This window comes from Eublepharis macularius, chromosome 17 (genome assembly GCF_028583425.1).
Source record: "Eublepharis macularius isolate TG4126 chromosome 17, MPM_Emac_v1.0, whole genome shotgun sequence".
NCBI lineage: Eukaryota > Metazoa > Chordata > Lepidosauria > Squamata > Eublepharidae > Eublepharis > Eublepharis macularius.
The window spans coordinates 21455902-21480392 of NC_072806.1; the positions used below are offsets into that span (position 1 = coordinate 21455902).

Sequence of the window (24491 nt, forward strand, 5' to 3'; positions counted from 1 at the left end):
ATAAAGACTTAATATCATTTATAGCTGAATGGCTAGGCAATGAGCTGAAACTGGAGGAGGGAATTACCCCCACCATTATCGATGCTTACAGATTGGGCTCAGTGAGAAACTTAAGAGCCAGGCAGCAAAGAGACATTGTTGTAAGCTTTCTAGACAGTAGGACGAAAGACAAAGTAATGCGGGAAGCAAGAGCAAGAGGTTTTTTTTCTTTTCAAAACAAAAGAATATTTGTATATCAAGACCTTTCAAATGAAACATTAATTAAAAGAAGAGAATTAAAACCTGTCATCAACAAACTCAATGAAGCAGGTATAAGATATCGATGGATATCGTCAACTAAACTGCTAGTGCATCAGCAAGGGAGAACCTTCCAGGCAGATAACGAAGAGAGTGGGCTCAAAATGCTAAAGGCTCTACAACAATTCATTGCACTAGACCCTCCAAGCAAGAACAAAGCAGATTACACGAGATCTTCACCTACAAGCTCAAGCAAGATTCCAGTGAAGAAAGACTCTTAAAAAGAACACCTGGAACTCCTTAAACACTTCTCTGACAGTGATGCCATGATTCTTCTATACTGCAGCTGACTCCTTTTTTTCCTTTTCCAGCAGCAAGGGCATACTCAGCTTAGAAAATAATGGCCGGGGGGGGGGGGGAAGGTTAAGGTTCTGAGCCCTTCTTTGCCCCCAGTTTAATTAAAACCCCAGAGCTGGGCATTTAGCCCAGGTTTAACTGAAACTATTTGGTTTTATTTTATTGTACTTGTTCAATTTGCTTGTTAAACTCCAACCAGAGATTTGGATCTGGTTTCATTATAAGAGTTATATTGTTTTTTATTTCCCTTTTTAAGGGAAAGGTTCTGGTGGTTGTCCTCCTTAGAGAGGAGTTGTTGTATATAACGTCTACTAACTTTTTCTAGTCTATAAACCTCTTTCTTTTTTTTTCTATACTCCTTTTCTTCTCTTTTCTTGTTTCCACCACCTCCTATCCTTTTCTTTCAAGTTCAGCTACTTTGATAATATATACAAGGAAATAACTGGGGTGCGAGTGAAAATTTAAAACCGCACTCCAAGTTTGTATAATTTTATTTAAACAAGTCAATATACTAGAGTAAGGGAATAAGATATAGTTTGGCTGTATAAAGTCTATCATCAATACAACATATTGTAACTTTTCTTAATTCTTTTTTATCCTCAGGAAATGGTTCTTAAAGTGATCTCATTAAATTGCAGAGGTCTTAACAATGTAATTAAAAGCAAAAGAGTTTTGACAATGCTATTAAGACATCGCCCGGACATACTACTATTACAAGAAACACATTTAACAGCAAAAGCAAATCAGGTATTTAAGTCAAAATGGTGGGGATACCAATATCAAGCATTTGGTACATCCAAGTCCAGGGGTGTGGCCATACTAATCTCAAAAAATGCTAGATTTGACTGTAAAAAAATAGAAGCAGACCAACAGGGCAGATATATATTCATTAAAGGAACACTAGAATCCACAGATGTTACATTAGCTTCAATCTACGCACCCAATAAAAGCCAACGTGTATTCTTGAAGGATACGTTTACCAAACTAATAGCATTCCAGGAAGGAGGTTTGTTGCTGGGAGGAGACCTGAATTTAATTGCCAACCCAAAGCTAGACCACTCAAATAAAAAGAGAAAAATCAAGGTCAAACAATCTAATAACCCCCAAACAGAGCAACTATCATATATTTTAGAACACTTTAATTTAGGTGATGTTTGGAGAAACCACCATCCAAACGAAAGGGATTACACCTTTTTTTCACCCAGACATGAGGTACACACAAGGATAGACTACATACTAGCTTCTCCAAATCTAATGCTACAGATCCCGTCTTCAAAAATTGGCTTGAAAATGTGGACAGACCATGCATGGGTGGAATGTTCATTTATGCCTCTGGAACAAAACCGACAACCAAATTGGAGCTTGAATAAATCTCTTTTATTTGATACTGAAGCCTATGAAAGTATAGGCGAAGAGATCCAAAATTATTTTGACCACAATTTGCAGTGTGGGGTCTCTCTGGAGATAATTTGGGATGCAATGAAAGCTGTAATAAGAGGCAAATATATAGCAATAGCCACTGCCTATAAAAAAAAGAAAGGGTTAAAGTAGAAATTTCTAATAACTTACTTAGCTTAGAACAGGCTCATAAAAAAACATGTAGCAAGAAAATATACAAACAAATCTTGACTGAGAGGAAAAAATTGGAGTCATTAGAGACAACGACGATCCAAAAAAATCTTTTATTTTTAAAACAAAAATATTGGCAGAAAAATACCAAGACATTAAAGCTACTTTCCTGGAAAGTAGGCAAAAAGATGGCAAACAAAATGATTAATCTTATAAGGGACGAAAAGGGCCAACTCCAAACTAGTTCTAAAATAATTATTGAAACCTTTTCTAAATTCTACTCTAAATTATACTCAACAGATAACCCTCAACCAAATAAAATAAATAAGTTTTTGAGTGGATTCGGCATAAAAAATAAATTATCTCAGGAACATAAAATCTTTATGGATCAACATATATCTCTTCAAGAGACACTTGAAGTAATAAAAAATCTAAAGAACAACAAAACCCCAGGGAAGGATGGACTCCCAGCAGAATTTTATAAAAAATATTCAACTCTGCTAGCTCCAACATTAACCAAAGTTTGTAACCTAATCCTAGATCAAGGAGTCCTACCCCCTACGTGGACAGACTCAAACATAGTAGTTATTCCTAAACCTAACAAAGATACAACAAATCCAGCTTCATACCGCCCCATAACTCTCCTAAACCAAGATAACAAAATATTTACTGCAATTCTAACAGCTAGGTTAAACAAAATAATCTCAAATTACATCAATTTAGATCAATCAGGATTCATTCCAAAGAGACAATTAACGGATAATATAAGGAGAACACTGGACATAATACAACACAGTAGAAAAGCTAAGCTATCATCAATTATTTTGGCTCTTGATATAGAAAAAGCTTTTGATCGGGTAGAATTAAATTATATTAAAAAACTATTAGAAAATATGAATTTTGGCAGTAGCATTCTAAGAGCAATACACACTATTTATGCAGCTCCCACCACACAGATCAAAATAAATGGACAAAAATCAGAAAAAATCAAACTATCAAGAGGTACAAGACAGGGTTGCCCTCTCTCCCCGCTCCTGTTTGCCTTAGCTATCGAACCTTTTGCTAATCATATAAGAGAATGTCCTTCCATAAAAGGAATAAAAATTGGTAAAAAAGAACACAAAATCTCATTATTTGCTGATGATATGGTTCTGTATCTGTCAGAACCTAATAACTCAATGAAAGCATTAGAAGAGCTAGCTCACAAATTTGAAGAAGTGTCAGGTCTATCTATTAATTATAATAAGAGTGAAATCTACCCAATTTACCTAACCACAGACCAAACTGAAAACATTAAGCAAACCTATCAATATAGATGGATAAAACAATTTTGGCAGTATTTGGGAGTGAGGATCCCTATCAATCTAGGAGATCTCTTTACCACTAATTATAGAGAAATTACTCAATCCCTTTCCTCACTATTTTCTGATTGGAATAAAGTACAACTTTCATTAATAGAAAGAATAAATTTAATTAGGTTATTTCTTTCCTCCAAATTACTATTCTTATTTAGAGCGTTGCCACTAACAATCCCTGAGCGAGCATTTAAAGAGTGGCAAGCTAAAATAAGCAAATTCATTTGGGATAACAAAAAACCAAGAATATCTTATGAAACGATGAAAAGAACCTCAAAGAGAGGAGGGCTTGATGTACCAGACTTTAGAGCTTATTATGAGGCCGCTCACCTTAGAAACATATTACTGCTATTGAATAAATCAGTAGTCATGGACTGGAAAGATATTGAACTAAACAACAAGGAGGGAATATCTGTACCAGAAAGCATTTGGAATAAAGACACTAGGAATACTACAAACATACCACAAAATCATTTTTTAAATAGCGATATCAAAATATGGGACAAGCTTAGAGGCAAACTCTTACCAGATATATCTATTATTTCTCCCTTCACTGGGCAAAATTGGTTTTGTCCGGCATTAAGTTCTAACTCTTTTAAGTGGTGGAGGCAAAATGGCAAATCCAGACTTATTGATGTGACATCAAAAGGCCTAATGCAGGAAAAAGCGAAACTGGAGCTGGGCACCCAAACACATATTCCATGGTTTGAATATTTACAAATCAAACATCTCACAGAAGATAAAGAAATTAAAAAAGCTCTAAAAAAAACCCTCACAGAATTTGAACAGTTGTTAAGAAATGATACAGACAAACAAAATGGGCTAATTTCTAAAATTTACCATATCCTTATTAATGTAAAGCAGGGAAACAAATTGCTGTCCTATCAAAGAATATGGCAAAAAGAATGTAACATAGATCCTTCCAATGACAACTGGAAGGAAATCTGGAAATCTCACATCTATACTTCTAGAATTATAAATATCAAAATGCAGACTGTAAAAATATACTCTCACTGGTATCTGACGCCAGTCAAACTCAATCATGTAAACCATGCTATTTCTCCTAAATGTTGGAAGAAATGTGGCGAGCTGGGGACCTTTCTCCACTGCTGGTGGGAGTGCAGATATGTAAAAGCATTCTGGGATAAAGTAATTAAGGAAATAGAGTTTATTTCTGGATATGTAATACCTAGAACATATGAAGTAATTTTATTGAGCCACTGGAAAGATCCAAGGATTCCAAAAAGCAGAATAAATCTAATGCTCACATTATTAGCGATTGCAAAACTAATTATAGCTTCTAATTGGAAACAAAAATCCACACCGACAATTTCTAATTGGCAAGCCCGAATTTGGGACCGTTTTATAATGGAAAAACTTTCGGATCAACTTGCCCAAAGGGAAAACCAAAACTATAAATCCCACCATCTGGAGCAATGGTCCCCAATTCTAGATTACTTAACAAAAGATGAAAATATGACAAATGTAAGCAAGAAACATGACCTCTACTATTCCCTAGCATATTTATGATACCAGTTGGCACATTAATAGGATCACCACTAAGCAGTAACCAAACCTGGAAAAAATTTGTTTAACAGAGCTTTTCCTATATATTTTTGTTACACAACAGCCACTCAAATAATTGAATATTGAGTATTGAACCATGTAACAGGAGGTGTACTTTTCTGATTGTTGTATGTAATATACTATGTTGTTAACTGGTTCTTGTTGTTTTAAAAAAAAATTATTGAAAACGTTGAATAAAATACAATTAAAAAAAAGTAACTGAGCTGCAAAGCAGCACTTTGCTGGTTCAAATCTCACCACTGTCATGAACTCACCAGCTGGCCAACCACTCCTCTCATCCCCAGCTCCCAAACTGTATTGTGGGGATAATAACACTGACTTTGTTCACTGCTCTAAGTGGGCACTGATCAGCCTAGAAGAGTGATATACAAATGAACTTTATTAGTATTATATGTGAAAGGCAGTAAAAAGAACTTTTGCCTGAAGAATTTGGCACTCATTTTTGAATATATGGGGAACAGCGATGTCATGTGCAGGCTTGAAAGTGTTGCCGAAACATACAAAGCAGAAGCTGAAGTTGTCAGAATATTAATCTCTAGGTCTGAATAAACCATTTATTAGGTGCTTCATTTTTTGTTTTTAATAACTGTCTTAATTAAAGAGAGAGCACAGCTGAATCACACAGCTACTTGGAACACCATCTAGATCTGGTGTACCTGCAACTCAAATATAACCTTATTTGGCCCTTGGAAAAACATAGGCAGTGGCTTTATCCAGAGCCATGCCGTTGGCCCACCAAGTCCCATACTGTCTTTGACCACTGCCAGATCTCCAGGGTTGCACCAGAGAAGTTACCCTTCCACACCTGCTACCTGAGGTCCTTTAAGTGGAAATTCTGGGGACTGGACCAGGGACCTTCTGCATGCAAAGCAGGGGCTGTGGCTCCCTCCCACAAGAAACTGCCTCATACCCAATCAGACAACTGCTTGGGACTGCCTAATTGGCAGTGGCTGTTTGAGTTTTCAGATGTAGAAAGGTCTTCCTTACACTTGGGATCCTGTAATTCAAGATGCTAAGGATTCTCTCTGGCTATTCTGCTGGCAAACTCCACCACTAGGTTGGCTTCTTCCCCAGAATAACTCTTCTGAGTCCTCTAAGAGTGGGCAGAAACTTTCCAGTTGGTCTGGGGGCTTAGATTTGGGTGGTCTTCCCTGTACTGCTTGTTAGATTCACCTAGCATTAGTTGCTCTGCAGGCACTTCCTCTTGGTTTTTGCTAACAAGGGGGCATTGGATGGGAATGCTTCACAGTTGAAGGCTGGTGTAGATTACCATGTTGGTCCCTTACAATTCTAGAATGTGCATCCTCCTTGGGGGCACCCAATTTCTTTATCACTGTAACAAAAATCAAGTTGCCTCCCAGTTGTAACGGGAAATTTACCCTTTGCTTCTAGCTTACTACTTCCACCCTGTGAAGTTTGCAAAACAAACAAACAAAAAAAAAACACCCTACCAAAGAGCAACGGGGCCTTTCCCAAGGAGGTCACTAAAGCTAGTTCACATCATCAGCACTCTTCTTTAAGCCACAGTTGAAAAACTCACAAATCCCAACTATGTTGAGTGGCTCAAGAAAGCAGCCATTTTTCTTGCCTAATTGGGCTGCTGAAAGGGCGGTGCTGGTGGAGTGCAAGGAGCTGTAGGCCACATTTGGCTTGGTGTGCCAAGACATCAGGGGCCAGCGGATTCATCTTTCTTCTCAGTTTGACTTCCAGAACAAACCTGTCCAGCTTTCCCAAGACAGATTGGTCAGAACCCTCAGCAAAGCAGAGCTGCTTTTTATAGGGCAAGTATAACAGGTCCCTGGGCTCGTGTTCTGGAATATATGTTTGCTGCCATATAGGATATTCTCCAAAACACATGATGGAATCACCCATCCTGAGCCCTAAGCCAAAGGATGTCCCCTGCATCAGTTTTCAGGCATGTATAATTTGACAAGGTGTTGAAGTTCTGTGGCATAGCCTGTGATGGGGCACTGCTGATGGCTCTTCACATAGCTGTAAGCGCAGCGGTAACAAAACACAAAGCCGGATGTGGCGAGGGCCGTGTCGTTGGCTCGGATTTTGCGGCAGAGCGGGCAAATGGTTTTGAGCTTTGGCAAGAGCGGGGAGGCTGTGCCATGGTCCAAGTGCAGGGGTGGTGGTGGGATGGGCAGGGCAGTCAACGACTTGATGGTGTCCTGGTTTTCAGAGGAGTACCACCATTCTAGAAACTGGAGGAAGAAGACTCCAACGGAGAGGCCAGTGGAGAGGGAGAAGGCCAGGCCCCCCAAGGCCTTCTTCGCAGCCGACTGCACTTGGTCTTTCACACTGGAAAAGGGAGACAGAAGTACAAAAGCATTGGCAGAAAAGACGTACAAACAAACAAAGCGAGTGCCAGGGATCGAATCTCTGCTCTGCCTCAGGTAGATCAGCAACAGAATTCCCTTGCTGGATGTTGGCCGCAATCATCATCAAATGTTCTGTGAGCCAAGAGTGCCCCTGGGTAGGCGGCATCTTCTTGTATTTCATGCTGCTGTTCTATGTTAGTGAGGACGGGGGAAAGTGGCGCTTTCCCCTCCCCAGCACTAGAGCCAGCTTCTCCTGCTGGTCACCTGCTAGAGCTGCAGGCATCTCCGAAGAGGAAGCATTTGACCAGCACTATATAGTACAACGGCCTTTAAAGTTTTTTTTAAGAGCTGCTGTTACTTTGCTTTATTTAAATTCTAATTTTTTAATTTTTGAAACTGTAGGCTGGGCCCCGTTCCTCAGGACAAAAGCCAAAGAGAAAAACTCTTCAGTTCTCATTTATAGAAATCTTAAATGTATTGAACTGAATCAGACTATCGGTCCATCAGAATCTATATTGTCTGCTCAAACAGGCAGCAGCTCTCTTGAGTCTCAGGTAGAGGTCTTTCACATCACCTACTAGGTAAAGGGAGTCCCCTGTGCAAGCACCAAGTCATTACTGACCCATGGGGGGACGTGGCATCCCGACGTTTTCTTGGCAGACTTTTTATGGGGTGGTTTGCCATTGCCTTCCCCAGTTATCTGCACTTTACCCCCAGGAAATTGAGTACTCATTTTACCGACCTCGGAAGGATGGAAGGCTGAGTCAACCTTGAACCGGCTATCTGAATCCGGCTTCCGCCAGGATCGAACTCAGGTCATGAGCAGACCTTGGGCTGCAGTACTGCAGCTTACCACTCTGTGCCACGGGGCTCTTCACATCACCTCCTGCCTGATGTTATTTAACTGGAGAGGCCAGGGACTGAACCTGGGACCTTCTGCATACCAAGCAAATGCTCTACCACTTTGCTGCTAGCATTCATTAATTTGTTGAAAAGCCACTTTCATTTTTTCACATTAATTAACCCGGTTTTGTAATTAGCAGAAACATCCTTCCTGTTGATGATGAAAGGTTTTTTTCTGTTTTTGTTCTAATTAAATTACAGCTTTAAAAAAATACTGAACCAATATTCGACCTGCTGAGTTGACCAGATCTTATTTGACGGATCAAATGGCCAGGTCTAAATGGGGTTGGCTGTTATCTTGGAGCTCCAGAGCGCGCTAGATTCTGTTTCACCTTACCTGCAGGCTGGCGGCCGAGTTGTGCTCGTGGCTGGCAGTTGCTCCTCCAGGGCCTGCAGGTCTTCTGCTGTGAGCCTCACCAAGCGCACCCCAGCAAGTCTCAGCAGGGGCGAGTGATGCCGAGCCTTCCCCAAGATGTAGCACAGCTGCTGGGCCAGAAACCAGCCCTCCCACGCCAAGTTCACAAAAGGATAGGCTGCCAGGAAGGCCCTGTAGAAGCGCTTCCAGGACGACGATGGGGGGTGGATGGAGTAATCGTCCTCTTCTCGGAGCCGGGAGACCAGCTTCTCCAGCTTGGTTTTCAGATACGGGATCAGGACCAGCAAGCAGAGTGACTTCCAGTGCTGTTTCTGTGGCAGCCCGGCGGTGGCCAGCCACTGGTGTGGCCTCCTGCTGCCTCGCAACGTGACTCTCTTTAAGCCGTAGAAGTTTTCGGAAAAAGAGGCACTGCACCTGGACAGGTAGTGCTGTTGGAGCAACAGGTCTAGGATGGTATAGATTTCATCAAACCAATGCCAGAGGAAACCATAACGCCCGGGGTTGGATTCAGCCAGCACCTAGCACACGAAGGCAAGGCGTGCATTAAGATCAAGAACAACAGGGCAACTCTCTCAGGGCCATCTCTCTCTCTCCTTCCTCCACTAAGGGACGGGAGCCTTAGAATTAATTTTTTAATCTCTTTACGAGAGCTGCTGTAGCACAGTGGTTAAGTGGTTTGGCTGCGAATCAGCACTCTACTGTTTCGAATCCTACTACTGCCATGAGCTCAGCAGGCAGCCTTGGGTAAGCCACTCCTCTCAGCCCCAGCTGTATTGTAGGAATAATAACAACACTTATTCACCGCTCTGAGTGGAGCCCTAATCTGTCTAGAAGGGCAGTATAGAAGCGCAGTTGTTGTTGTTATAACTGTGTTACTGAAAAAGCTTTTTGGAATCAGTGGACATTTATTTCCTCCTCCTCTTGTGTAATTTATTTACTTCATTTATATTCCACCTTTCTCCCCAAAACAGCTTGCACAGTTCTCTTTTCCTTCATTTTATCCTCACAATAACCCTGTGGAGGAGGTTAGGTTGAGAGTGTGTGACTGGTCCAGGGCCACCCAGCAAACTTCCATGGCAGAGCGGGGATTCAAATCTGGGTCTCCCGGATCCTTGACATTCTAGCCATTGCACCGTGCTGTAAGTGCAATCTTGCCTTTCGATCCAATTAAAAATCTCAGCAAACTTAATTGAAGTTTTTCTAATAAGCAATCAACACCGTCTACATTTCTTCCTACTTATTCAAGTCTGGCTGTGTCAGTATTTATAGAAACTCTTTAAGAAAATACTATTTAACTTTTTAATACTATTTAACTTTTTAATCAATAAAAATGTTATTCTGAGGGGAAAAAAGGCTTTAGTCATTAATCATTCCAAGGACAAACAGAGGAAACTAAGCACAGATCTGCCGCTGCTACAGTCCAGCTGCAGGAAGCTTTTTTTTTTTACCTTAGCCACATGTTGAAGTGCAGGTCTCACGGCAGACATCAAGCTGTCTTGAGCCACCACCTCGAAGATGGACGGCCTGTCGTCAAAGGCTGAAGCGGTGGTGAGGTGAGCTCCATGCCCTGCCATGGCTTCTCCAGAGATGAGGAATGTAGGCTCCCTTCTGTCAAATTTTTTGCAAATGAAATAGGATTTGTAACCAGCAACGATCCCAAAGTTCTTCCTAGCCAGAAGCTCCTGAATGCATTGAATTACTTTAAACAAAGGATTTAATCTTCAGTGCGCAAATATAAAAATTAACAGGCAATAATAATAATAATAATAACATTCGATTTATAATACCGCCCTTCAGGACAACTTAATGCCCACTCAGAGCGGTTTACAAAGTGTTATTATTATAAGAGACATGGAGAACTTGCTTTCGTCAAGCGTAAATTCTTCAGACTTCATTACTGGAAACAAAGTTTCTAGACCTCCATGTGCAAAGATGCAAATGTGCAAGCACAAGATCTGGGGAACTTGTGCTGCTCTCTGTCCCTTTCCCATTGCCTTCAGTCACCTCTGGAATTCACTTACTGTAATCCAGCTGCACCCCATATCCAGAACAAAGCTGCCACTTGCAGTGCAATCCTAAGGATTTCAGTGGGCTAAAACTGCAGAACTGTGCTTAGGATTGCACTGTTGAGCTTGATAGCAGAAGAGTTCTGGCAGACACGAAGGCTGCATTAAGGTGTCACACCTGAGCCACCATCTGAAAGCCATGGCCTTCTGCTTTCCCTCCACCTTCATAGACATAAACCTGATAGAAGACCTTCTGGTTTGGGAAATCTTGGATCTAATCGCAGTTTGTTGTGGACAAGACTATTGGGTACTGTCTGCTGATATAGATACGCTCCTACTGGGTAGTTCAATGTTTAATTTAATTTAATTTATTCAATTTATACTCCGCCCTCCCCACACCAGCAGGCTCAGGGCAGATCACAACAAGGCTTAAAACACATTACACAGTTCAAACCATTATTACCATTAAAAACATAAAATACAACATACTGCAGTTTAAAATACCACATCTATATAAATATAGAAACAAGAAGCATAGAAGCACATGTTCTAGACGATCACCTTTTCACCGTCTCCAAAGCGTTTTTGCCAGAAAAATATGTGGGAGATGGAAGATGTCATTGGACGGGAGGGCATATACTTTATTCCCCCCAACTGGGGGCGGGGGTTACTTCCTAGCATCAACAATATGCCTGGCAGGTAAAAAGTGCCATTTTGGGAGTCCGTCGGGCTTCTTCAAAATCTGCAATGAAGCGGCAGCTGCCTCGCAAGATTGTTATTGAGTTTTCATCTAGGAGGGTCCGGGACACTATCCTATATAACTCATATAATGCGGACTTGGACTTTCTGGGAAATAAAGTCAAGATACTGAAGGACGTTCCATTTTTAGTTCGGAAGAGAAGATTTAAGTATAAAAGGCTGGCAGCTCTTTTGAGGGAACGTGGCATAAAGTACAAATGGCTATTTATGGAAGGAATCTGGTTTAGTTATAAAGATCAAGCTTACAAGATTAATTCGGAAGATCAGCTAAGGGATTTTGTGGACAAAAATCAAGAATTTGGGCAAGACACCAAGCAAAAAGAAGAAGATTCGAAGCCTGAAGGGAGGGGGGAGGCAATGAGCGCTGCGGCTGTAGCTGCTCAAAGAGAACTGCGTCCGAGGCCCAGGGGGGGGGGGAAGATTTAATTTGAACTGTAATTTGTATTTTGTAAGATCAACCATTCCATCATTACTTTATTAAGCTTTAATTTTTTAATTATGGCAGTATGAAGGGAAAGCATTGAAGTGTAGTGTTTAGTGTTTGTATGCTGCCTTCCCCTTTTTTTCCACCCCCCCTTCCCCTTCTTTTTTTCCCCCTTCTTTCCCTCCCCTTGTACTATTGCAGTTTTTTGTAGTTTACTGTTTTAGATGTTAAAAATAAAAAATATTATATATATATATAAAAAAAACAATATGCCTGGCGGAACAGCTCCGTCTTACAGGCCTGGTGAAATGCTAACAAATCTTGCCGGGCTAAACATGTCCTATTAATTACTATTAATTACATGTTGCTAAACATGTCCTATTAATTACTTACACTTTAATTCAGAAAGGTTTCATCTGTGTTCAGCTTTGTGCTAGTTTTCAAATTCATGCTACCATACCGTATTGTATGTTTTAACTGAATGCCCCAACTGTTAATCATACTGGATTTTTACTCTGTTAGTTCTACCTATTGATTATATTGTATTCACTCACAGTATGTAATCTGCCTTGGATCTCTGTGAAAAAGGCAGACTATAAATAAATAACAGGGCTTTAATGAACTGGAGTTTTCTCCTTGCCCACAAAACTGGTATCTCGACAAGCATATTTATTTCTTTATTCTAAATATTTATATGCCTGTCTGTACCTGACCAAGTCAGTATTGAAACAAGGTTTATTTGGGGGGGCACTATGAGGCCAAGGTTTCATTTTTCATAACATGGAAAAAGAGATCTATTTGCTTCCTAGACAGCAGGACAATCCCTCCACATATAAATTCTACTGCCAAACCCTCAAGAGAGAGTTGAGAAAAAATCTCAGATAGCAGTGGCTTGTTTTATTCGATGTTATTCTATTATTTCATGTTATCTGTGTAATATAAAGTGTAACTCTGACCCTAAGAAGAGCCCAAATGGATCAGATCAAACATTCATCTGGCTCACCATCTTGCTTCCCTCAATGTCCAACTTGCTGAATCTGGGAAACCACAAGGAGGCCTCATTCAGAGCTGGTATAACTTAATGGTTAAATGGTTGGGATGTGAATCAGCGCTCTGCTGGTTAGAATCCCACTACTGCCATGAGCTTAGCAGGTGGCCTTGGGTAAGCCACTCCTCTCAGCCTCAGCTCCCCAGCTATGTTGTGGGGATGATGATAACACTGACTTTTGTTCACCACTCTGAGTGGGGCACTAATCTATCTAGAAGAGTGTAGTTTATTATTATTATATGTCCTTACCTGATCCCCAACCCCACTAACTGTTAGACAGGGGCAGACTACCTCAAAGCATGTTCCATTCAGCCATCAAATCAGGGCTTTTGGGGGTAACTGTACCGGCATCTTTGGGGGGGGTGTCTCCCAAGGCTTGTGGGGGGAACTGGTGGAGATTGGCACAACCTTCTATATGAGTATTTACATTTTAACACAAAAATACTGCGTAATAACCTCTCGATGACTCTGTCTAGTCCTCTTTTTAAGGCTATTACTACACCATGTGGCAGGGAGTTCCACAGGTTAATGTCACACTGTGTGAAGAAGAGGGTCTTTCAACTCTCTGATCTGAATCGATTATTTATCAGACAGCCCCACTCCCCCACATCGATTCAGGGATTTTATTATAGCTCCAAAGGCTTCCCGCAGTGTTTGAGAGACAGTAGCCGCCGCCCCCAACAATGCCCACCTACCTACCTACTCCTGCTTAGCCTTTTCTTCTCTATGGTCGTCTTGCTTCGGCCAATTTGCTACCGGAAGCTCGAGGCAGCAGGTAGTGCTAGGAACACCCCCGTTCCATCTCTATGGTTCATGGAAGTTCATGGACGACCAGTTGCAGACTAAAACCCCACAAGCTGGTTGAAAAGAATTCTCAGGCGGCCAGAATTCCGCATGGATTGAAGGGGGCGTCGCTCTAGGCTTTGGCATCCCTATTGGCAAAGACCTCCTCCTTTTTAGAACTTGAGAGGGAAATGCCGGTTCCCTTGGAAACCGGAAGGAAACCGGAAGTGCTCCACGGTCCGAGTCCGTAGCAGCAACCGGAAGTGGATGTGCCGCTCTGGCCTCCCTCTTCTCTACTGCCGCCGTCCTCTCTAGGTAGAAAGGCGCGGCGACGTTCTGTGGTCGGTCCTCCCGGACAGCCTGACTTCCGGTTGCCTCCCCAGCCAGGCGGCTCCCTTCGGTGTCTCCGCGACCGTTGCTGGTGCCGCCGCCGCTTTCGCCTCAGTCCACCAGACGCCTTCGCGATTCACCTCGGGCTAGCGGGTGAGTCTGCTGGGGAGGGGCCTGGGTGGCGCCCCGCCCCCTCTGGAATGGTGGGAGGGGGTGAAGAGGAAGGGGGAGGGGCGGGGAGCATCCTCAATAGAGGACCAGTTGCCAACCTCCAGGTGGTGGCTGGAGATCTCCCGGGATTGCAACTGATCAGGCCATAGAGACCCGTTCCCATGGAGAAAAGGGCTGATTTGGAGAGTGGACGTTATGGAATTATAACCTGTCCTCAAATCCCTCCTTCCCCAGGCTCCAGTCTCCAAATCTCTAGGAATTTCCCTCCCTGGAGTTGGCTACCCTATTTGGGAGGAGCCAGTGGATTGGGGTTTGCTAGGGGGTAGGGGAGAAGCCTTAGCGTAGGCTCCGCCTCCTAGAAGCGGGCATGGAGAGGCAGTCTGGGGCCAAGTGAGTTTGGTCCAGTGACAGCAGAATGATTGCAGAAGGCGACAAGAGCACTGGGTCACCCTGGCACAAGGCCCTTGGAATAAGCAGCCCTGTGGATAAGGAAAAAAGGCACCGGGGTAGACCTTGCAGGGAGGAGATGACGGATGGAGAATGGGAGTCTGGCGGATCTTGTGGATATAGAGCTGCCCATAGAAGGACCTCCAAATTGGATTCCCGCTCTGAGGTTTGGCAGACAGCATTGCTCTTTGAGGAGTTTTCTCCATAGTGGTTGGGAGATCAATCCCTGCTGGTTTGGCCAAAAGCGCACTGGAAGTCTTAAGTGATATGCTGAATTTTAAGCTTTCTGGGAAGAGAATAAAGACTGATGCCCTGGAAATCCTTGTCCCCTGATCCTAATGGTAAAAGAAATGCCCTTTGTGCTTGCTCAGACACAGTCGGATGACGTAAAACTGAGCCTGTGAGCACTCTGCCCCTTCATGTAATGCAAGACTTGGGAAGTCATTTTATGCCTCTTAAAAAACTGGTCCTTGCAAATGAGAATCTTTCCCGTTCTGATCTGATGCGTTTGCCAAAACATAGTTAGACGCAATTCAAATGCATCGGGTAGCAGCATCTTGGGAAGGAAAACAGTGTAGTCTATGCCCTGAGTCTATGCATAGCTGAAGAAATATTTTGGATTCCAGTATGCCAGAACAAAAGCTTTAGATACTGGGCATACTTGGGATTTTCCCCTGCTCTGTAATCTTTTCCCCCTTCCCCTCCCTCGCGAATGCTCCACATCTCTGCCACCTTCTTAATCAGGTTTCCACTCATGCCAAGATAGATTTTGACCTATCAATTCTCCGGGCTTGAAAAATGTGTTATTTAGACATGCCACTGCTTGCTCAAAGGACTCCAGCCCTGCTTCGAAAATCTGCTGGGGAAGATTAGAAACCACAGGCTTGGCATTTTCACCCCAGTCAAATAGATCTGGAAGCTGCTGTCACGACACCGGCTTGTCAGTCACAACCACTCCCCCCCTCCCCAGATTTCTTTATTCCCTGTTCTCACTGAATGAGATAACTGAGGGCGAATTAGGGTTTCAGTGTTTGGATCCTGTCAGGTGTCTGGAAATAGCGTTCTGGCTCTCCTCTCCTCTTATTTCATCTGAGTTTTTAGGAACTGGGGCTCACAGTGGGTGGTCTAACCATCCTTTCTCTTCCTAAGACCTTAGAATCAGAGTTCGAAGGGCTCTTACGAAAGGAAGTGTTCAGCAGGGCGTATTCCAGCCATGGTGGCCTGTTCCTCTCGGGTGCCTTAAGAGAAGCCTCTGGGTGACTAGGCAAAGAATCCTTTTTTACATTGTGGGGAGATTCTCCTCCTCCTTTAGGCTGCTGCTGCTTCACAAATGTCTTATGTAGCAATTAGTGGTCAAGCCTTGTAGATTTGCTTGCGCGGTTGAGTGGTGCACTTCTGGCCACCTTTTCTGTCTGGGTTCTGGCAGAACTCTTACTGGCTAATTCTGTTCACGCTTAGTCTCTGTGTTTTACTCTTGATGTAAGATATGATCTGGAGTAAAGCCTTCATACGTCCTCTCCAATGAATTAGAGTCCAGTGTCCTCTCCAATAGATAAGGGGAAGTGGTCCAGTTGACCTCTCTTCAGCCACGACGCGGAAGAGAAATCTGGATTAGATTTCTGCAGCGTGTTGTATGTTGTTCGGAAACTTCACATGGTGGAGAATTCTGCAGCCAGGATGCTGACTGGAATGCGTCGTAGGGACACTCTCTCTTCCTCCTTGGCCCATCTGCACTGGCTTCCAGTCTGTTTTGGGGCACACTTCAAGGTGCTGGGGCTGACCTTTAAAGCCCAGTATGGTTTGGGACCACAGCTACCCATTAATCTACCTCACCACTAAGGTCATCTTCAGAGCCCCTCCTTTGAGTGACCCCACCTTCTGGGATTGGGGGTGGTGGTGGCAACCTAGGACAGAGCCTTCTTGGTCATGGCACCAAAACTTTTCGGTCATGGCATCAGACAAGGAGACTTGTCTGTCTCCTTCTGTTTCTGTCTTCCGTTAGCAGGTGAAGACTTCTTTGTTTTGTTTGGTGATCCCTCAGTGATCCCGCCTTCCTTCCCAAACGTTTTATCGTTTTTTATGTTGCCATATCCTATGTCTGGTTTTAATTGTTTTAATGATGTAGATTTTGTTGGTTTTAATTATTTTTAAAATAGGATTATTTGATGTATGTTTCTCTTTGCCCCCTCGGTGACCCTTATGAGGGCAAAAGGGTGGGGTATCCATTTTGTACAACACAGTGGAATGCAAATGAGTGTTGAGAAGCCATTAACCCATACTTACAGCACGGCAGAACTCTGTGCATGTTTCTTGAGAAGTAAGCCTCCCAAACCTTTGCCTCTCATGACAGTTTGAGGAGCTCCGTTGGGCATATGTGGTTTGCCACATCAATCTGGACAGCCATCATGGTATAGAGAGCTGCTGTAGCATAGTGGTTAAGTGGTTGGGTTGCAAATCAGCACTCTGCTGGTTCGACTCCCACTACTGCCATGAGCTCTGCAGGCGGCTCCAGCTCCCCCGCTGTATTGTGGGGATAATGATAACATTGACTTTGTTCACTAATCTGTCCAGAAGGGCAGTATATAAACACACTGTTATTATTATGTTATTATAATGGTTACACTATCAGTCAGGACTTAGGAGACCCTGGTTTGAATCTCCATTTTACCTTGGAAGCTTGCTGGGTGACCATAGGCCAGTTCCTCTCCCCCCACCCCCCGCCTAACCTACCTCATGAAGAGAAAATGGAGGGGGGAGAATGATGCTGTCAGCTGCTTTGGGACCCCATTGGAGAGAAAAGTGGAGAATAAATTGTATAGATAATCTTCAGGAAAGAAGGAGCAGTTGCCGCACTGGGTAATAGATGAGTATGGAGAGGTGGTGGGCCACAGTAAATACGGAAACAAGGGAGCACGGAAGAGACTGCTGCCTTGCTGTGCAGCAGGTCATCCATGTCTTGTGGCATTCAGGGATGGGCAGCCTGGTTGATCTGGAGGACACCACTGTAAACTGGTAAAGAGTCCAGTGTCACCTTTAAGACTAACTAACTTTATTGTAGCATAAGCTTTCAAGAGCCACAGCTCTCTTTGTCAGATGCATCGCGAGCTGCGGCTCTCGAAAGCTTATGCTACTGTAAAGTTGGTTAGTCTTAAAGGTGACACTGGACTCTTTACTATTTTGCAACTACAGACTAACACGGCTAACTCCTCTGGATCTATGATTGTATACTGGTTTTCTGTTGCTGGAAATTGCAGCCAAAATCAGGTTAGGAGTGTTTTGATGCCTGGAATATCGCAGGCCACGAACCCTTTTGAGCCTTGTGTCTGGAAGCCATCCTGCCTTTTAAAATCTCATTTACCATCATTAAGGCCCATATGGAGACGACAGTGAAATCAGGGCCTGCTAATTTGATCACTGTCCCTAGTTTCTCGTGTTTGAAGCCACGAAGGTAACACGGTTTTCTTTTTTACGCCGGGCACAAGTGCTACATGATAAGTTCAGAGAACTTGGGCCTTCCTTCCTTCCTTGCGCCCAACTCTAATTACATTTCTGTGGGCTGTTGTTAATAATTACGGCTGTATTGAAGGACAATGGCGTGATTGATGGTATGGGACAGTCGGATGACGTAAAACTGAGCCTGTGAGCTTCGGCATCCGAGGGCAGCCCAGCATATTATTGTGGAAAGCACACGTGCAGATGCATAGTGGAAGTTAAATAAGCAGCAGGGAAATGTGGTCATGTGCCAGGTTTCGTATATAGTTGCTTAGGGGGTGGGATGGATGAGAAATGCAGGATGGGATAGTGGGGGTGGATTGAAAGGTCCTGTTGTGGGTAGGAGATGCTCATTCCATGGAGACTCAAGGCAGGGGTGTCCTGATTTGGGGGGCAGAAGCTGGCAAGGATGAGATATCCCATCCCGTTTTACTGCGCCAAAAGAGGTGGCTACAGTGCAGCTGACTGGTCGAGGGTTCTTCCATGATGCTCATATTGAGGGAAAGAGGGTGCGCTTCTTTCAGTCTCTGCAGAGAGCCAGTGTGGTGTAGTGGTTAGAGGATTGGACTAGGATCTTGGTGGGGGAAGGTATGAATCCTCAGTCTGCCATAGAAGCTTGTCAGGTGATTTTGGGTCTTCGCTTTCTCAGCCTAACCTACCTCACAGGGTTGTTGTGAGGATAAAATGGGGAAGGAAGAACCATGGACGTCACTCAGAGCTCCTTGGAATGGGGGCAAGAAGAAGCATACTGGATCTATCAAGGGAGGTGGAGCGTGTGTGTATAAGGAAGGCTAGTCAGCAAAGACAGAGAGGGACTGTGAAAAATATAGGTAAGAAATATGTAAAATGTGTGGGGTTTGCCTTGCACTTTGTGGCTGCTTTTGCTCTCTTAATATTAGGCCCTGACTCGTGTCTAGATGTATTCTACTGTATTTTTTATGACTGTATTTTATGAAGCTTCTTACAGATTTTTGTAAGCCTCTTCCGGAAAGCAGTATATACATTTCTGATGTCATTTTTTTAGCACCTGCTTCTTCAGTCTGTTAAGTCCCCTTTCAAATGGGGCTGAAATGCTTAGCTGCAATGTTGCAGCAGTAGGCCTGTATCAGAGTGTGGCTTGTGCTTTCAAGGATAAAAATGGGCCATATGTATGGGTATATGGTTGAGATGGCACCATTTCTCTGCTGCCCAGGTCCCCTTCCTTTGTGCTGCCTCTGTCTGCACAATTGCCCCAGAGGAGAGTAGCATTTCTGAATTGTGCCACCTCCTGAGTTCATTCTCCGTGGTATTGAGGAGTGGGGTTGGAATGCAAGGAAGTGGACCCCAATGAGAGCCAGTTTGGTGTTGAGAGCCAGTTTGGTGTAGTGGTTAAGAGCACAGGACTCTAATCTGGAGAACTGGGTTTGATTCCCCATTCCTCCACTTGAAGCCAGCTGGGCGACCTTGGGTCAGTCACAGCTTCTTGGAGCTCTCTCATCCCCACCCACCTCACAGGGTGTTTTGTTGTGGGGATGATGATAACATATTTTGTAAACTGCTCTGTGTGGGTGTTAAGTCATCCTGAAGGGATGACTTATAAATCAAATGTTGTTGTTATTTATTATTATTAATGAGCTCCAGACCCACAGAGCGATACAAAAAAGAGAATGCCAGCGGGTAGTTCTCCCCTTATAACGCAAGTGGGGAACCATCCACATTTGAAGGAATTTTCCTTTCCAGCTCAAGATACAGGAGTTAGCGCTCTTCTGCAGTCCCCATTTTGGTGCCCAGAGAAGAACCTTGGATGAAAACTGCCTGTTCGTTGCGACCTTCCTTTGAGAGCTTGCCTCCATCTTCAGAGATGAAATGGGTGCTCACTGAGGACAGGGCCTTCTCGGTTGTGGTGCCTCAATTACTGAAAGCCCTCCTGGTATCCATCCACTGAGCACTTAGCCAGCTGACATTTCAGCTCCAGATTAAAACCTGGCTTCCTCCTGAGTTTTCCGTTTGTTTCCAATTTTTGTTAGTTACACACTTTGCATTTATTTTTGTCTTTATTTCCCCTGTTTACACTAGCTGTTTGAATATTTAGATGCAGAGGAGTCAGCCGTGTTAGTCTGTAGTAGCAAAATCAAAAAGAGTCCAGTAGCACCTTTAAGACTAACCAACTTATGCTACAATAAAGTTGGTTAGTCTTAAAGGTGCTACTGGACTCTTTTTGATTTGAATATTTAGATAAATTGTTCTAATATATAAGTAAAAGATATCTAACAGCATCCAACTGAGATACTGTATATGTGTGTGTGTTGACAGTATATATGTATACAAATTCATATCCTGGTGCCGCTATTTCACTGTATCTTTTAAAAATCTTGTCTTACATCTAAGCTGGATTTTATTGGAGCCTGGAAACTGCTTTGGGAATTTTTTAATGGAGAGAACAGTGTTTATGTTTATTAAATACATTGATTCCTGACCCGTTTATTAGACTGGCAAACCACTAGGTTTCCTCAGGAGAAACTGGGCAACTGTCAGCAAAAGTACACTCTGTGCCCCTTTGATAGCTCACCAAAGGAGGGAGCTGTCGGCTTGCCCTGCTCTCCGTTGTACTTTAGCGCCATCCCTATAGATGGTCAAAGGGAGGTATTGCAGCTGTTGGTTCTGTAAGGGTCATGTGACACAAGGGGCCAAGAAGGTTCTGTGTGGCCTTTTGAGGCGGCAGATTAGCCTGTTTCCTTAATCTATTTTCCCTGTTTGCCTCCCTTCTGACCATATCTTCACTGCAAGCTCTGAGGCTTCCTTTACCTTTTTCAATCAAGAAAGGAGGAGTTCTCAGACTCTTCGAATCTGAATGCCCAAACATGTGTGCATACCAGATCTGGCAGAATTTTTAGCACGAAGCTTTTTACAATGCAAAAGCTCTGTTATCTCTAGAGTGTGCCTGAGATGCAGTTTAAGAAGACTGCCAGAGATATGTTTGGCACGTCTCCTGTGTTAACGATTTTGTATTCTGCTCAGAATTTGGCAGGGACAGCGTTAGAGGAAAGGTATTATTCTGAGATAGGTAGCAACTTCCTCTTCCCACCTGGATAAAACTGAATGTATGCTGCACCCTCACAGATTTTGTATGCCAGCTTTAAAGGAATGACTGTATTTCTCCCTCCCTCACTTTCTTTATATTATCCTTAGCTGACATGGGAAGAAAGACACCAAAGTGTGTCTAGCCCAGCATGCTGTTTCCAGTAATGTCTAGCTGTACTCTCTACCTACTCCCTGAATGTCTAGAAATTGGACACGGAGGCTGATGCTTCCCCTTATTGTCAACCACCAGTGGTTATTTGAAGGTATACTGCTTCTGAACATGGCAGTTCCACATAGCCCTTGTGACTAATAACCCCTGGTGGAGCTCTCCACCTCCATTTATTGGTCTCCTTCCCCTTTAAAGCTAGCGTCATGAGGCAGTGAGTTCCACAGTTATGTGCTGTGTGTTGAACAAGTGCTTCCTTCTCTCAGTTTTTCATGTACTACCCATCAATTTCATCAGCTGCCCCTATGTTGCAGTATTGTAAGAGAGGGAGAAAATCTGTTTTTCTCTCTCCATGCCATGTGTAATTTTATAAACTATTTTTTCACCTTTTCTCCCTCTCCCCCTCCAGCGTTTCTTTTGTAAACTTTAAAAGCCCCAAACTCTTTGGTACTTCCTTGTAGGGAAATTGCTCCACCCTTGGGAGCCCTTTGCTTCGCCTTTTCATTGGTTTGGGTTTGGGGATGTGAGGGTGGGGGTGGGGGAGCACCTTAACCGGGTGTGCCTCTACTCTGTGGTCTGTCATTTTATTATCTTACAATCACAGCTTGGAATATGTTGCCACAAAAGGCTTGGAGGCCCAAGAGCCCACGGCTTTTTAAGAGTGATAGCAGGCCTGTTAGTAGCAATTTGCTTACCTAAGAGGGGAACCTGCGGAATTAGATACCTCTGCAGAATTCACAGAAATGTCCGTCATCCTACTTTGCGAGGACCCCCAGAGGCATCTGGCTGGTCCCTTTCAGAGCACTGGGCTAGAGGGATATTTGGCCTGATCCGGCATTCGCACCCTGAAAAAGTGTGTAACGAAACAACTGATGATCTCACTTTGCTAATGCGTGAAGTAACCAGAGTTCTGTTTCTCCTGCATTGCTTGTTAAAGGAAGCACATCTTAGCTAAAACATTTATTTTTTTTGCAGGTGTGAGAAGAAATCAAAATCATGACGGACTCCAAATACTTCACCACCAATAAAAAAGGTCAGCTTTTGTGTAGTGTTGGAGGTTCTTGCGGACAGTAGAGGAAGGGCAGCATTTGAAAGGCTTTCTCCAAGACATGAATTCTGTCTGCTTGTGTTGTTGCTTTGCTACCCTCTCATCCAGAGTGGAGATTTGAGAATTCGGGTGGGGGTGGCACGGGGTGAGCATTTTTTCATAATCATGAGGTCTAGAAACTGATGGAAAATGTGACCAATTTTCTTCCTACTATTATGTGCCTGCACATCAATATTTCCCAATATTTTGTTATCTCAAACATTTGCCACATTTCTGAAAACTGGATCTTTTAGAGGCAGATTTCATACTTATACCCTTAAAAGTTTGATTTTAACAGGTGTGAGGATCATATATCTTTAGAGGATCTCTGCCCCTGTGTAAATTACATGTCCCTTTACTGGATGGAAGAATGTCAGAGCAGAGTCTCACAGAGACGGAACAGGCAGTGCCTTCTGGGAGTAGATAATTTGTTCCATCCAAGTACAAGGCAATAAGTTAGTCGCACCCTAATAGAGGCTGGTTGGAAGGAATTGAAACCAGTGCAGTAAATCTTTTCATAATAAAGAGGGTATTTGAACCTGGCTGACAATCTAATCCAGGGGCCTGCAACCTTTTATAATCAAGGAGCCAAACTTAATCAGAATTCACAATAAGATATGGAGGAAGAATCAGATTAGACAGCCTGTTTTCATACCTGAAAGTATGCAAATTAACATTACTGGTAATTGACATGTTTAATAACTCATAACATTTCTGCAGCCCAAACACTGGCAGTTGTGAATCTTTTATTAGGAAGTGGCACAAATATGAGGTCTTGTAATAAGTAATAAACATACCCCGGAGCATCCTGTACGAGCGTTTTAGTGCACTGACATAGATTTGTGCAGGGTTCAAGCTTGAATTCCTGGCAACTGCTCACCCTTCTCTTTCCCCTTTCTGTGAAGCATTTCTAAGAATCCCTTTAGTCCAATAAAAATCTTTGCCATTCCCTTCACATATTCTGGCATTCCACTTACCCCTTTAGTATACCTTAACTTAATGTGGATAGTTGTGTTAACCTGTAGTAGCAGAAGAAAATTCAAGTCCGTTAGCACTTAAACACCAGCAAAATTTGTCATCCAGAGTGTGCTTTGACTCATGAAATCTGATGTTGCTAGTCTTTAAGGTGCTTCTGGCCTTAAATTTTTTTCTACTTTAACTTAAAGGGTTCATTTTCTTTTTTTAAAATATCCTCCTTCCGCTTCATATTGAGCCACATTTGAATCTGGAGCAATAGGTTGCTGACCCACCTGCTCTAACCACTACACAATTCTGTCTCTCATATCCTGGTGATTCTACCTTGCCTAGATTTCTGACACTCTTTCTACTGAAAGAGTTCTTTGCAACATCAGGGACTGTCTTAAAACAACAAAAAAACCCACTTCTCCTTTTTGACTTCTCGCTCTTGGGTAATTAAGATTCCCGGCATCCTCCAGCATTTGTGAATTGCTATGCTGCCAGGAGTCCATTAAGGAAGATGACTGGGAGACGCAAATGAGGCACCAGCCTTTCAGCTGGTCGGGCCTTCCTTAAAATTGCCATTTGGCACAAGAACATCTCTGAAGAGGTCGATCCTCAAGTTGCTCGGTTTTTAAATACTGGCCTGATTTGACAAGCTGGCGTGTTCACTCATTGGACCTTGTCTTGGTAATTTTTTTTCAAGCTGCATTCACAGTCCTCGCCTCTAAGAAATCCCTTTCTTTAGTGCATCTTCTGCTATTCTCAGATCCGTTGCCGTCTTTTATTCTCGGCAGCTGAGATAATCACATTTCCTCCCTTCTGCCTGCTGGGTGGCACAATCCAGCTACCGTATGGCTTTCCAGTATTTCAGCGACTTGTTTGACAGTACGCTTAACTGCTTCTCTTCCTGTGTAGTCAGAATCTTATTTATGTATTTATTTATTTTATTTGTTTAAATTTGTATTCTGCCCTCCCCGCACCAGCAGGCTCAGGGAGGATCACGTTTATAGACATTAAAATTACAAGCACAATTTAAAACATAATAAATAC

At 43.1% G+C, this 24491-nt stretch overlaps 2 protein-coding genes across 3 annotated transcripts in view; one reads left to right on the forward strand and one right to left on the reverse strand.

Moving 5' to 3' along the window:
- Positions 1-5856: 5856 nt before the first annotated feature.
- PEX12 (peroxisomal biogenesis factor 12) lies at positions 5857-13711 on the reverse strand. Its single transcript, XM_055001024.1, has 4 exons — positions 13645-13711; positions 10157-10316; positions 8670-9226; positions 5857-7409 (listed from the first exon to the last, which is right to left on the reverse strand). Exons 2-4 carry the CDS (start codon positions 10280-10282, stop codon positions 7010-7012), a joined length of 1083 nt encoding a protein of 360 aa, XP_054856999.1. The 5' UTR covers positions 10283-10316; positions 13645-13711; the 3' UTR covers positions 5857-7009.
- Positions 13712-14094: 383 nt separating this feature from the next.
- AP2B1 (adaptor related protein complex 2 subunit beta 1) overlaps positions 14095-24491 on the forward strand; it is a 95810-nt gene continuing 85413 nt past the window's right edge. For both annotated transcript variants that reach the window (XM_055001285.1, XM_055001286.1), the window contains exons 1-2: positions 14095-14211; positions 22370-22427. In XM_055001285.1, the coding sequence (XP_054857260.1) occupies positions 22391-22427 (37 nt within the window). In that variant the 5' untranslated portion in view covers positions 14095-14211; positions 22370-22390. The remainder of the gene's footprint in view (positions 14212-22369; positions 22428-24491) is intronic.

Excerpts from the sequence above, each read along its gene's own strand:
- PEX12 (XM_055001024.1), bottom strand. The coding sequence starts at position 10,282 with ATGGCAGGGCATGGAGCTCACCTCACCACCGCTTCAGCCTTTGACGAC. Across the intron at positions 9,227-10,156 it reads CACTTCAACATGTGGCTAAG|GTGCTGGCTGAATCCAACCC; the intron begins GTAAAAAAAAAA and ends TTCGTGTGCTAG. Across the intron at positions 7,410-8,669 it reads ACTCGGCCGCCAGCCTGCAG|TGTGAAAGACCAAGTGCAGT; the intron begins GTAAGGTGAAAC and ends TCCCTTTTCCAG.